Here is a 13392-nt window from a genome sequence, read left to right on the forward strand (position 1 = left end):
GTATAATATGTAAATATAGAAGTAGGAAATAAAAAAAAATGATTTAAAATATTTGGTAAGACCTATTTAACGTTTCATTAATAAAAAAATAAAATATAGTAAAATATTAAATGTTATTAATAAGTTTTATACTTATATTCTCTTTAGTATTTTTGATGTTGATCAAATAATTTATATTATTTCAATGTCACAACTCGCGATAACAGTTCCTTAGGACAAAATATGTCTTTTGATAGCCAGAAAAGACTCAACAAGTTGGCGACAATACATATTATATACAATAAGACTTGCCAAAACTATTTTCAGTGCTGACCCCGTATAATCAGGTCCAAACAACTTAAAAAGGTGAACAACAATATTACTGTGTATAAATCACTTTCTTTTAAGTGCATTGTAAATTAATGTTTGTTTATTCACTATTTCAGTCCAAAATTATTATATAATTTGATTAAAACGTATATACTATATTACTATATTGAATGCAATTAATTTAATAATAATTATTATTTTATTCAGTATACATTTTTCAACAGTTATCAATAGTTTTTAGTTTTTAATCATTATTTCTTTTGAATTAACATTTGGTTTTTGGAAAAAGGAATACCTTCATAAAATTCTAATATTTCATAATGTTATTATTTATTTCCCCTATGTGTTTGTTGGATTAACCACATCAAATTTTGGTTATTGAGCGACTTGTAAAATGAGGCAAAATTAAACGTTAAAATTTTACGAATCTTACGTTTTCTAAAAATAAAATGTCAAATAAAGTTGATACTTTTTAAAACGATGATTGATCTGTAATTATAAAAACACCCACTTATAATAAAAAAACTAATGCGTTCAAAACTTATATTTGAATTAGGATAATCTTCAAACACGTAGATATATAATGCCGCATTGCATTGTTTTTTTTCATATTATACATACAGACTGATTTACCAAGCACACGCACCCCCATTCTTTTCTTTTATGATTAATTCTTTCAAATTCTGATATTTGGAAATTTTAATTATACTTAACAAAAATATTTTCAATTATTTAGATTTGTATACTATTAAAGAAGTGTCCTGTGACGATACATACTTTTTTTTCAAATGAGAACTAACCTTTACTGCGAATTGTTAAGCAAATGACTTATTAAAAAATGTTGATGCATCTATATTATCATAATTCAAACCAGTTTCTGAGTTATTAAAGTGTAAGTAAATACTAAAGATAACAGTACTTAAAATTTGTACTGCAGAAATATAAAATACATGAAATTTTACATCCAATTTTGCATCTAGTATCCACCTACTCATTAATTATTACCTATTAGTTATTACTCATTATACTATAGGGCCAATTATTACAAATTATAAAACGTTGATCCGTTAATATTAATACATTCCTAAAATTACTATAACCCCCATATCTTTTAGACCCATTACCATGGACCATTATTCTTATCTACACAAATTTAAGTAACTCAAAAACTACTAAATAATTCAATATGATATGTACTTAGGTACATACTTAATATAATATTAAAAATCCAAATAGTATGAATATTATAAAATATAAACTAGGTATATAGTTAATTATTCAACATTTTTTTTTTTAATTATACCAAACGATTAAAATCAATTTTGTTAAAAACTTGTGTCTTGCTTAAAATTTTCCGTTTTTCCTTAATTTTTTGGATTCTTAGCGGAGCGATGAATGTATTGATTTTACAATGATGTGTGTTTTTTATTTTTTATTTTAATTTATTTTTTATTTTTGTCACGATAAGTAGTCGAAATAATGTTTTGATTTTTAACTTCAATATCTGGTTCGATGGAAAAGTTAATCAATTTGGTGCATTGGGGAGGTCAAAATTTAAAATTTCCAGTAATTGTCAAAAGAGCCGGGTAAAACAAAAAACAAAAAAACGGGAATTTTTACGCAAAGTGGTTTTTGATGTAACTAAAACAAATTAGTAATTACCGTAGGAACATGTCATTTTCAATGGTTGTTTATATTAGAATTTTCTAAACACGATCAAAATATTTTGATTTTCAACTATTTATCGTGTATATAGAAAAACACAAAAAAAATCATTGTCTTTATCGTTCCGCTCAGAATCTTATAATATTATGTATGAAATACAATAATAATAATATTATTGTCATCTGTGCCTAATAATTTATTATTAGAAAAGTACGTTAATATAAATAGTTAAGTAGTTAATAAAATTATCAATGAAATAAGTCCATATCTTAAAATATATATTGTTTTTATTGAATGGATATTTCTGGTAAGTTTAAGTTTTAATAAAATAAATAATCAAACTTCTAAAAATTGTCCAATACAATTTGTCATATTTTCATGTGGTCGAAGATAACTTGAAAAATTACTGTAGTCTGTAAGCTATACCTATTAAATATTAAAAACGCTCTCCTGTACAATATAGGTACCATTTTTGATAAATGTCCTTCTTGTAGGTACTGCCAGTACGATGTTACTAACATCTTGTGGCCCACAAGAAATGCACAGAACAATAAGTTTAGGTACTCGACGACAAACCAACACGCGCATGTATAAGATATGGAGATTGATTGCACGCAATGAATTTGTTTATATTTGAATATTAATTGAAGGTCTTGTTGACATTGATTTACCTAACTGCCTAAATCATTGTGGATCTGTTTTCAAAAAAAAATTTATTTAGGTATCTATAATTTTGACTTTTTTAAATCGTAGAAAATATTAACAGAAATTAATAATGAGATAGAAAAGGTAGAAAAAGAAAAATAATAACACCAGACAAGACACAATAAGCTTAGGGGAGTGGTATGTGATGGCGAAGTGATTAAGGTCACTACTGGTCACCTCTTACGTTCTCCCGGCCGGTCCCAAGAGCGGACGAGTGCAGTCGATGGCGCGTTTGCTCGCGGGTGAAGACCATCGTGAGTCGTGACGGAGCGCGAGGCCCGACCGCGACAGGACGGTTGACGGCGATAGCGACTAGTGCGCGACGACGATGCGCAAGTGCTGAAAATGAGACTGTTGTGTCGAAGACGACGTCAACGGTGACCAAAATCAACTGAGCGAGCGAAGACAGCTTATATTGGTGGTTGCGGAATCGGCGGCGAAAAATGGAGAAAATCGGCGGACCACATTGTAGTAACGCGACGCGGTCATGATACTCTCCGTGATTTTCGTCCTGGCAATCCGTCTCGGCCGCGTCTGCTGACTGCTTCCGTTGCCGCGCCGAGGAGTCACGCACCGCCAAACCCGGAAACGTTAAAATAGTTTCCGCGGGTCCGACGCTGCTGACGTCCGTGTTCCTAGCATAACAATATAGCTCCATCGCCCACCCGTCGTGATTGGCAGTCTCCGCCGCCGCCACCGTTACAAGTCGCGTCTTCGTGCACGCAGCAAACGTCGTCGCATTCATGACAAAGTACCTACCTATATATAGGTATGTCAGCAACATTGTGGTGCGCATATCCCCCACTTTTTACAGTGTGTTACCGTTCTCCTACTCTCATTGATCACATATATCAGAACATGAAGAGAACCTAATACATACGAAAAAGTGGCGATGCGCAAACGAGATTCAAATACTTATTGTTGCTGGCATACCTCTATATTTTGTCATGGTGGCATTGCAGTTAGCCACCACCGCTCGCCGATCCGCCAGACGGTCTCACGTGTCGGCAGCTCGCGACGCCATCGACCGCAATCTCGTCGTAACGCGGATGACCTGCAGAGAACGTATAGGATGACTTACCGTCCCGGACACAGTGTGCTCTTTCACGTACCACTCCCCGCGTCACCGCCGTCTTGTCTGGTGATCTTCGGCCGAGGGGCGAGTGCCGTTATTCCCATCGGTAACCACAGCAGCATAATAGGCGTCCGACCTGTTTCGCGCCCTTTCACGCCGTGGAGACGATGCTGCGCAACATGCGGACACGTGCCTGTTTTCTGCTTGTGGCCCGGAACAATAGACCTCCAGTCCAGACCTCCAGGTTCCCCGCTCTCCTCCGATGTCTCGGCCTCGGCCGGTCACATCCCGATATCCAGGTTTTCCGTGGAATCTGCCGCGTTGCCGGTAGTTTACGGTGCAGCCCGTCCCCGCATTGGTTCTGACGATGCGCAGGGCTGCACCTGCAGACATTCGTCAAGCGGCAGCGTCGACCATCTCAACCACAAAGTCATCCATGCGTCCAGTATGTTGTCTTAAACGCCTCTTCGATTTTGTACATTTCGGGTCTCATTGGTTACACTCGTTCTCGTATTGGTGTTCGGCTTCGTATAACAATGCACGGACGACGTCCATGATGGTTACGTCAAATTAATCCCGAAGGATTTCTTCGTCGTACTCATGGTAAACCACCATGACAACTTTGTGTGTGAAATGCGTTTGGACACGGAATTGCAAATAATGAACACAAAATTACTCCTAAGCTTTCACTGAAAAATACAAATATTTCCCAGACAACAGAGTTGTTATTATTTTAGCCAGTGGTTCTACAATATGATCTGATCGATCAGCGTTAAGATTTCGGGCTGTTTATTTATAAACCTAACCCCAGACAGCATTTTGAAATGATAATATTATAATCACGAATAATATTATTATAATGTTATAATAATATTTTTAGTCAAACATTTTCTGTCTGGGACCTATATAATAGGTCCCTATACAGGGTGTCCCGTTAGGATATTCCCATTAGCCGGTGAAATGGACTCGCCGCCCGGACAAAAACTGTTTTTTGCCGTTTTACCTATAAACTAAAAACATTATTAAAAACCATGAGAGTAATGAAAATAAAATGATCAAAAGTCAATATGTTCACAAAAATAAACTATATAAAATGGCTATCGTCAATCATATTATTGCAAAAAAAAAACTTTTTTACCAAAAAATGTAATTAAATTAAAAAATAAAATATGTGTAGTCCTTGTCTCTGTGAGTCTAATAAAAAAAACCAGATTTATGAATTATGATATATTTATTATATCAGGAGATATCGCAATGGGTAAATCCTCGCAAGACACCCTACATATACGCGTATATATTATAATATTTAAACGAGGATTCGTATTTCGATTTATTATTGGATTAAAAAAAATAAAATTTATATTATGTTAAATGATACAGTATTTTCTTTATAACTATGTTGTACATTTATTAGGTAGTTCGGTATAAATTCTAAAATACAGTTTAGTAAGTTCCCATATCTGATTATTGAATTTTTTTCTGTCACCACAACGCTGCTGTACTAGAAGTTATCACAAAGATAATGATCAATGATTATCAATGAAACAACAACATAAAACGGTCCTTATTAGTATGTAGTTGTGGGACGCAAAAATTTAAAAATTTTCTAAAATGAGTCGTACCGTAAAATGTTTGGGATTGGGAACCTCTGCTATAAAACATCTTGTACAAACTTAATCTTAATATTTTCATCATACAGTTTAACCGAATGTAATTTTTCCCCATGCTCATTATATTTTTTTAAATTTTTTTTGTCTAACAAATATTGTCTAATCTTACAGTATAAATACTACTTAAATACAGTACCAAGGTATACGGCTATACCTATTGTAATGTTTATATTCTTCCACTTAAAATGTGGTACATTTATAAACGCTGACATGATTAGCTCTGATAGTGCACCACAAACTGCGTTCTACCGTCTTTTGACAGAATTATTGAGTTTCAAGTATCAAATCCAAATAGTTCCAACTTCCAATTAAAATCAAACTGTGGCCAGCGTCTTCGATTACTTTGATCAGGTCGGCCAATCCAAATATCTTCAAAGTTCAATCCTTCAAAGTAATCAACAATTAGATACGAAATTTAATTCAATCACTTCTTAAAATGTTTTTACAAAAAATCTAAAGTATTTAAAAAACGAATTTGCGAAGAAAATTACCAATTCAGTGCATAATTGTTGTAATCGACTTATTTGTATTACACTGTTAGAAATGGAAAAAGTGGTTAATAGGAATTCTTCTTTAGATGGTGATATGAATTTTTCGAAATCTTGTATAATAAGCTTGGATGTTTTCTTAGGAATTAAAGATTTTAATACTTTTAGTATTTCATATCTCTAGTACGATTGTACGTATTTACCATTAAGATATATTATATTCAAGTGGATAATGTTTATAGTTTATAGCGTTCATTTGCTGTTTTATAATGTGAACATTGAGTCGACTTAGGGTCAATTAATTACTTAACTGGTAGTATATCAATCTCGATGAAATTATAGTTTCAATTTATTAATTATAATTTATTAACTATAAATTAAAAATGTAAATACTGCATCTTTAGCACACCTATCACTAATTATGCGTATATCCATCGTCGAATATCACACGGTACTCAACAATATCTTCAAATTGATCTTGATTAAATTTCTTAGATACAATTATACTATATACATTCTACACGCGTAATACGCCGCAACGGTTTAAAAAACCGAACAAATTGCCAACTATTAATTTATGTTTTAAGTGTGTAAAGCGTTTATAATTTATATTTTATAGTAAGTAAGTACCTATAAATAATTTATACAAATATTTACATTATAAGATATGCTATTAATAATATTATTATTAAAATATTAACCTAACATAAACAATAAGTAGTGCTTATGCGTTATGATCATCTTTTATAATGTATTGCAATAATATGTTTGTTGAACCCTTTTTATTTATTCAATAACTACCCCTTGTATCCATAGTTACATAGTTTATACGCTATGTATTTTAGCTTATGTTATTTAGTTACAAAATAGGGTTTTTTTTTTGTTTTAACATCGTGATCAGTAGAATAGTATTACAGTATATTAAAGTTTAAAATGTTTTCATTAGACCACAGTTCTTAAATAAAGTCTAATAAAATAAAATAAACACGGACTACATTTTTGAAAATGCTTGCGACACGGGCATTACATTAAATCAAGAAAAAAAAACACGAGAGAAAGATGACTGCGTTAAGAAGTACTAGACAATATAAGTAAGAGTCTTATTTTGTTTTAATTTTAATTCGTTAATTTTAATTCATGAAAATAATTAAAACCGTTTATGAAACTTTTGGAGGTTTTTTAAAGCCCGTAAAAGAGAACCGAAAATAGACGTCTAATACTAGTTATATATACGATTACCGTGATTAGTATTATACATTGCCACATTGGTGTATACGGTATACCTATATTATATATTGATTAATTATTTTCTATTAGGTTTATAATTTATATTTACCTATATACCTACTCATTAGTCATTACAGTATTACAGTACGATGTTATATTGAAATAAATCTACAATCTATACAATTTTTTTTTTGTACAATAAGTAGGTTTGATAATTGACAGTATAAAATAGGTTGACATGAATCTTAAGATTAGGGAGGGTACCCATTGGTAACATCCTATAAAAAATATGATTTAAAATTTTAATATTACTTAAATAAAAAAATCGAATGTTAATACAAATAAATGTATCGGTATTCATTTCATAACGATCGTAAAATAATAAACATTCGAATGTTTATTATTTTGAATCGTATTAAATAGGTACCTAGTACTTAGATTCTAATTAAGTACCTACACAAACAACTTTTTATCTTCATAATTCATTAATAACAAACCATTGAATATAAGTGGCTATCTAATGACTTTTAAATGGACAACGTAACAAGTAGAATATATTATATAGAAGCAATACTTTACATTTAATAGGGCTGATTAAATTTAAGTACACGTACATTGTACAAATAAGTATATAAGTATACTTATATTAAGTGAGATTTATAAATAATTGAAATGGTTCTCAAATAAGTAATGATAGTTAATAACTAGCCACAATAACTAAATTTATACTTGGTTATAAAGTTAAAATGAATAGGTATAACATAACCTATAGGTACCTATCAAGTAAGAAGTATTAACTTTATTTTAAACTTAAATATTAAAATAAATCTATTGAATAAATCAATATTTATTATTTAAAATTATTGATATGCATTGATAATCTGGTAATTTGAAACTTACTAACTAATTAAAAATAGTAAACAAAATGTACTAAAAAAACCTGATAAGAAAATGTAAATAAACAATTAATTAAAATATCATTAAACAAAAATACAATTAATAAATATTCCTAAGCTCAGTTTATTGCTATTATATTAATGATAATATAATATGATATAGATTCAACGCAGTAGAAGTGAAAGAAAAAGAACTTGATAAAATGGATGTACCTATTTCTGTAGTAAAACAAATTGAAAACAGTGAATCAGACCTTATTAGCTATACAGAAGAAGGGTCTCAATTAGTAACTAACGTACTTCTAGCAAATGACAACCGTGAAAATAATCGTAGAGAAACTGATAAAAGTGAAAGAGATATTAGATTGAAAGCAGTTGAATTGGAATCTGAAATAGCTAATGCTAAATTTATGGAAATTAGCTGTCAATGGCCTATAATATTAAAAAAAAATGATGCATTGGAAATAAACGAACATATAGAACTTCAAAAGAGTCAGTAAAAATAAAATCATTATTTACTAAAATGTATTCCTAATTAATTTCAATTTCTGTGCTAATTTTAGAAAGAGGGTTGGATCTCATCGAACAAAAAAATCAAATTATTGAAATACTAAAACGTGATTTAACTGAGTCGGATAATAGATTTTTACAAGAACAAGCAGCCCAATGTGAAGATGTTCGAATTTTACAAGAAAGGATTGAAAATCAAGTGAAATTTATTAGAAAACAATACAAAAATCATATTCAATACATAAAGGTAAGAACGATGAAGAAATTAAAATGTAAATAAAGGAATACAGGATTAAAATAAATTAAATTTTTCGATAGTCAACTATGGACCAACAACGAGAATATAGAATTGATAATGCTAATAAAAGTTGGGAAACTCTTTACAATAAAACAATATTGATTGAAACTGATTCATTAAATAACCGTTTGGCAATGATCGAAAAGAAAGAAAATAATATAATGAAACAATATGAGATGAATGAAGAAATAATCAGAAATTTAAAATCCAACATGAATACAGAATTGAACGTAAGTTTAACAAACTAAGTTTAAACGTTTATAATTTTACTTTAAACTTTAATTAATTTTGCTATATTTTATAGTACATTCAAAGGGAATTTGAGTTAATTAAACTCCAATGTGTAGATAATGTGGAGAAACTAAATTATAATTATCAAGTGCTAAAGAGACGAGAAGAGGAAAACGCTTGTGCAAAAGCTACCCAAAGGAGAAAGATCAATAAGTGCATATTATATGGCCGACAATAGAACTAAAAAAACAATATTGACGTAGTGTTTAAAATTAGATTACAGGATATTTTATCAACAAAGAAGAAAATTTTAAGAGAAAATAAAACTGATTTCCAAGCCAAAGTTCCTTTATTGCAGGGTGAAATTGAAAAGTTGAAACAAGACATTGAGCGTCACGAAAAAAAAGCGGAACGATTTGCAGAAATCCAAGAGAAGACGTTCAAAGAATTGTGGGATTTTTCTCAAAAACAAATCAATATTCATTTAGAAAGAGTAATAATTTGTTTTTAATTAATTATAAAATGTCTAAAACACTTTTATAACTTTTATTTTTTTTATAATTAACTAATTTGTTTTATAAAGATTTTCAAAGTCGATAAATTCATATACGAAACACAATTAGGTATTGATTGGCAGGCACCACCAAAACTCAAATATCTTGATGTTAGCAATCTTCCATCTTACAGTACAAAACCAAATACATCTAGTAAAGAAGGTACCTATATGATATATGAATATATGACTACCTATATAGAGATATAATTTAAGGGTTGGAAATAACTAATAAGGGAGAAACGTTTGCCCATGTTCATTATTTTCCTATTTAATAATATTTAGCATTGTGTAATATTAATTTAATTTATCAACAATTTATATTCATAATAAGGGTGTAGTAAAATCAATTTATCGCCTGAGAGGCTGGAAAATTCTGGACACGGCTCTGACTATACATCAATAATACCTATTTAATTCAATTTTGTTTTTAGATAGTTTTACTGTGGACTTGCGAGCTCAGAATGATAAAAAATCAGTTGACTCGTACACAGAGACCAGGGAACGGGCGCTGTTGCAATTGATTTTCGACATGACTATGAAAAATAATTCTTTCATATTAGACAACGAACTGATTGAAATTATTAAATCTCATCCGAAAAATAATCTTATTTTGTTATACAACGCGATGGCAGCATACGGTTTGAACAACATCGACTCGTGGCGGTACTTATTATCGTACGCCCAATCGATGGTGACCTGTGCGATTTGTGAAGGTCCAGTCATGTGGCATAGGACTGACATAAACCAGCCAGCGAATATAGACAGGTTTGGATTCGTCGGGCTTATTGAACAAAAATTCACGGTTGTGTGACGTCCACTAATATTTTTTTATCTGACTTTTTACAGTGAATGGAAACCCAAATCTAGAAACAAATTAATCGATAATATACTGATGTTTACGGAAAATCATACGAAATACACGGAAAGAACCTTATCCGCGAACGTGTCACAAGAGTATAACATTTTTACGTTAAAAATTAACTATTGAAAATAAAAATTGTTTGTATAATTTTAGAAAACGTTCAAATAATGATATACATTTTTTCAAAGAAAAGCCAACATCACTCGATTATAATATCAACACGATTGTAAACACAAAATATAATGACTATCAGTCATTAGAACGTGCTAATACAGACTCTGACAATTCGACTATCACATGTACGATGAGCTAAATGTATAACCACTATTCAGTGTTTGGAAGGAACGAGTTCCAAAAGGAACGGATTCCTGGAACGCATTTCCTTTTAAAGAACGGCACGATGAACGAATTCATTTTTATAAAAAAAGAACGAGGAAATGAACTATTTCTTTTTTTCAAGGAAAAATAACAAAATTGTTCGTTCCTTTCTAGTTCCAATAATTTACACAGATAATTATGTAAATAATTGAAATTAAGATTTTTTTTTAATGTGTATAATGCATATTGTCAATTAGTGATCGTTATCGAGTATCGACGTTAAGACAATCGACATACATTGGCCAACAATTTAATTTTGAAGAAAATCTCAAAATAGAATTATAAAATATGTACCTTTACTTGTAGTTATATATTATAATTAAAAATTAAAGAAGTATGCATAATATGAAAAAAAAAACATAAGTGATTAAATAAGAATTTTTATTTTGTTTGGAACTAAAAAAGGAACTCGTTCATTTTCCAAAGGAACGACAAAGGAACGAATTCTTTTTTTTTAAGGAACAAAGAATGGAACGAATTCCTTTTTTCAAAAAAAGAACGAGGAACGGACCGAATTCCTTTTTATAAGGAACTTGCCAAACACTGCCACTATTGTAGCATTGTTATAATAAAAAACATCTCAATTCCTAAATGCTGTTTAACATAATATCTATCATCTACGATTATTTTTATGAAATTAAATGATTGATAAAAATTGTTTAGCTTAATGTTTTGATACGATTACAAATAATGATGTTCGAGAGTTCCTAATTGTTTTATTATTATTTTTGTAACGATGTTTTGTTTAGTTTCCTTATCGCTGACGGACTTTGAACAATTGTGCAGTGAAAATGATTCAAACCCAGCTATAAAATCTCAACACTCTCGTGAGTAACACGTGCTTTATATTTTTGGAATAAGACAAAATAATAATGGCTCAAGCAGTTTCTCAGGTGGAATTCGAACATTTTCAAATGGAAAACGAAGAACAAAATAATTTTTTAGAAGCTACACAGTTGAAATACAGTCAAAATATCAAAGAAGAAAGTAAAAACAATAAATATAAATTGTTTTAAAAATATGTATTTGTCAGACATTTTTTGTAAAACATAATCTTAAATGACTCCTTTCTCCAAAGCCCAAATTGTTTATAACTTAGGGTATAACAAAAATAATAATATTGTAGTGACACCCAAATTGAATTGAAACCGGTTTCTAACGTTATAATATCAAAGTGCTTATAATTTTTCATTTTTTAGGAGATTCAACTATTCAAAGACAACCATGCGATAATCCTAACCATTCACTAACGATTAATGATACGGATTATCTTCGTGTCATAAAAAAATCTATCGATACTTCGAAAGCAAAGGTTTTAGACCAACGTGGCCAAAATAGTTCTGATTTTTACTTAACAAACACCTTAAGTTTAAAAGATATAAGTGATTATTGGAAACAGTTTATGTACGCATTTCCTGAAGACCGTTTGATCCTGTGGGATGTATTCGATAAAGCAATTAAAAAATATTACCAAACGTTACACCGTACGCACAAATATATATACCGTTGATATATTTGTTTCAGTTTGATAAGATGTTTCATTTTGTAATTCGTATTGTATTATGTTTAGTCCGCTTCAAGAAAATGAAAGAAGTCGAACAACTAGAAACCGAAAATATGGAGTTAAAAAAAATATTAAAACAGTTTATGGACGCGGAACAGGTATATATTTTACGTTATATTTTATAAATTGATACTATTAATACCTACTTAGGAGTTCGAATAAATACCTACCTAGGTATGTAGGTACTTATACAGTTGTAAACTAATGAATACAATAATTTTTCAAACTCTTATCAATCATATTATATAGTAGTCATAACACTCATAACTAATAATCAAATATTGCATATTATACTAACGATAAATCATAATGAATATAATTTATTTAACTTTAGGATGATGTGCGATTACAGAAAATGTGTACTCCGAAAATTAGAAAACAACAGCAAATTACCTCTGAAAAAAAAATTGCAAAACCAACGTTTTTTACCGATGATTCTAACAACATTTGTGGAACATCAATGCGTATTCTTACAGTAAATAGACCTGATAAAAAAAAAATAAGTAGACCCTTCACCGCTCCGACAAAATTATAATAAGGCTATAATAATTCATAGTGTATTACATATTAGTATATTACCTACATTTTGAAGATATTATTATTATTTGATTTTAACCTTTATATATAGCTTTAATATTAACATATAACATATTATAAGGAAAATATTAAAAATACTTTTTTTGTTTTTTTTTTTTTATTCATTTAAGTAATTTACAATCTATACAACATTATAATATATATGTACAATGAGCAAATAGGATATTTAATATAATATAAAGTAGCAGAATTTAACATTTGTGGGCAGGCACTCAGCAGCACCACCCGACCGTGTACATTTTAGATGTCGTGGTTTTTTTTTTTTTTTATTTTAGTAGGTCTCTAGGCCACTGTCTTTTGAGTCTTTTAATTACATTGCCAGGAAGTGAGGTGGAAGAAAGTTTCTTTATTAATGGATTAC

General features: G+C 30.0%; 1 protein-coding gene across 2 annotated transcripts; it reads left to right on the plus strand.

Annotated features, from left to right (window-relative positions):
* The first annotated feature begins 6818 nt into the window (after positions 1-6818).
* LOC132949663 (dynein regulatory complex protein 1) lies at positions 6819-13108 on the plus strand. Of its 2 annotated transcripts, XM_061020651.1 has the most exons (15): positions 6819-7003; positions 8199-8527; positions 8599-8792; positions 8864-9073; positions 9148-9287; positions 9351-9567; positions 9658-9790; positions 10062-10395; positions 10477-10584; positions 10646-10791; positions 11620-11697; positions 11756-11857; positions 12070-12354; positions 12441-12532; positions 12769-13108. In XM_061020651.1, exons 1-15 carry the CDS (start codon positions 6972-6974, stop codon positions 12967-12969), a joined length of 2601 nt encoding a protein of 866 aa, XP_060876634.1. In that variant the 5' UTR covers positions 6819-6971; the 3' UTR covers positions 12970-13108. The 2 variants fall into 2 exon arrangements, with proteins under 2 accessions (XP_060876634.1, XP_060876635.1); XM_061020652.1 differs by lacking the exon at positions 12070-12354.
* The last annotated feature ends 284 nt before the right edge of the window (positions 13109-13392 follow it).

Source organism: Metopolophium dirhodum, chromosome 7 (assembly GCF_019925205.1).
Source record: "Metopolophium dirhodum isolate CAU chromosome 7, ASM1992520v1, whole genome shotgun sequence".
Taxonomy (NCBI): domain Eukaryota; kingdom Metazoa; phylum Arthropoda; class Insecta; order Hemiptera; family Aphididae; genus Metopolophium; species Metopolophium dirhodum.

What these genes read in the sequence shown, in the direction of transcription:
- LOC132949663 (XM_061020651.1), top strand. Translation starts at nt 6,972, where the DNA reads ATGACTGCGTTAAGAAGTACTAGACAATATAA. An exon ending in ACATGAATACAGAATTGAAC is followed by an intron (nt 9,074 to 9,147) that starts GTAAGTTTAACA and finishes TATATTTTATAG; the next exon opens with TACATTCAAAGGGAATTTGA. An exon ending in ATATTACCAAACGTTACACC is followed by an intron (nt 12,355 to 12,440) that starts GTACGCACAAAT and finishes TATTATGTTTAG; the next exon opens with TCCGCTTCAAGAAAATGAAA.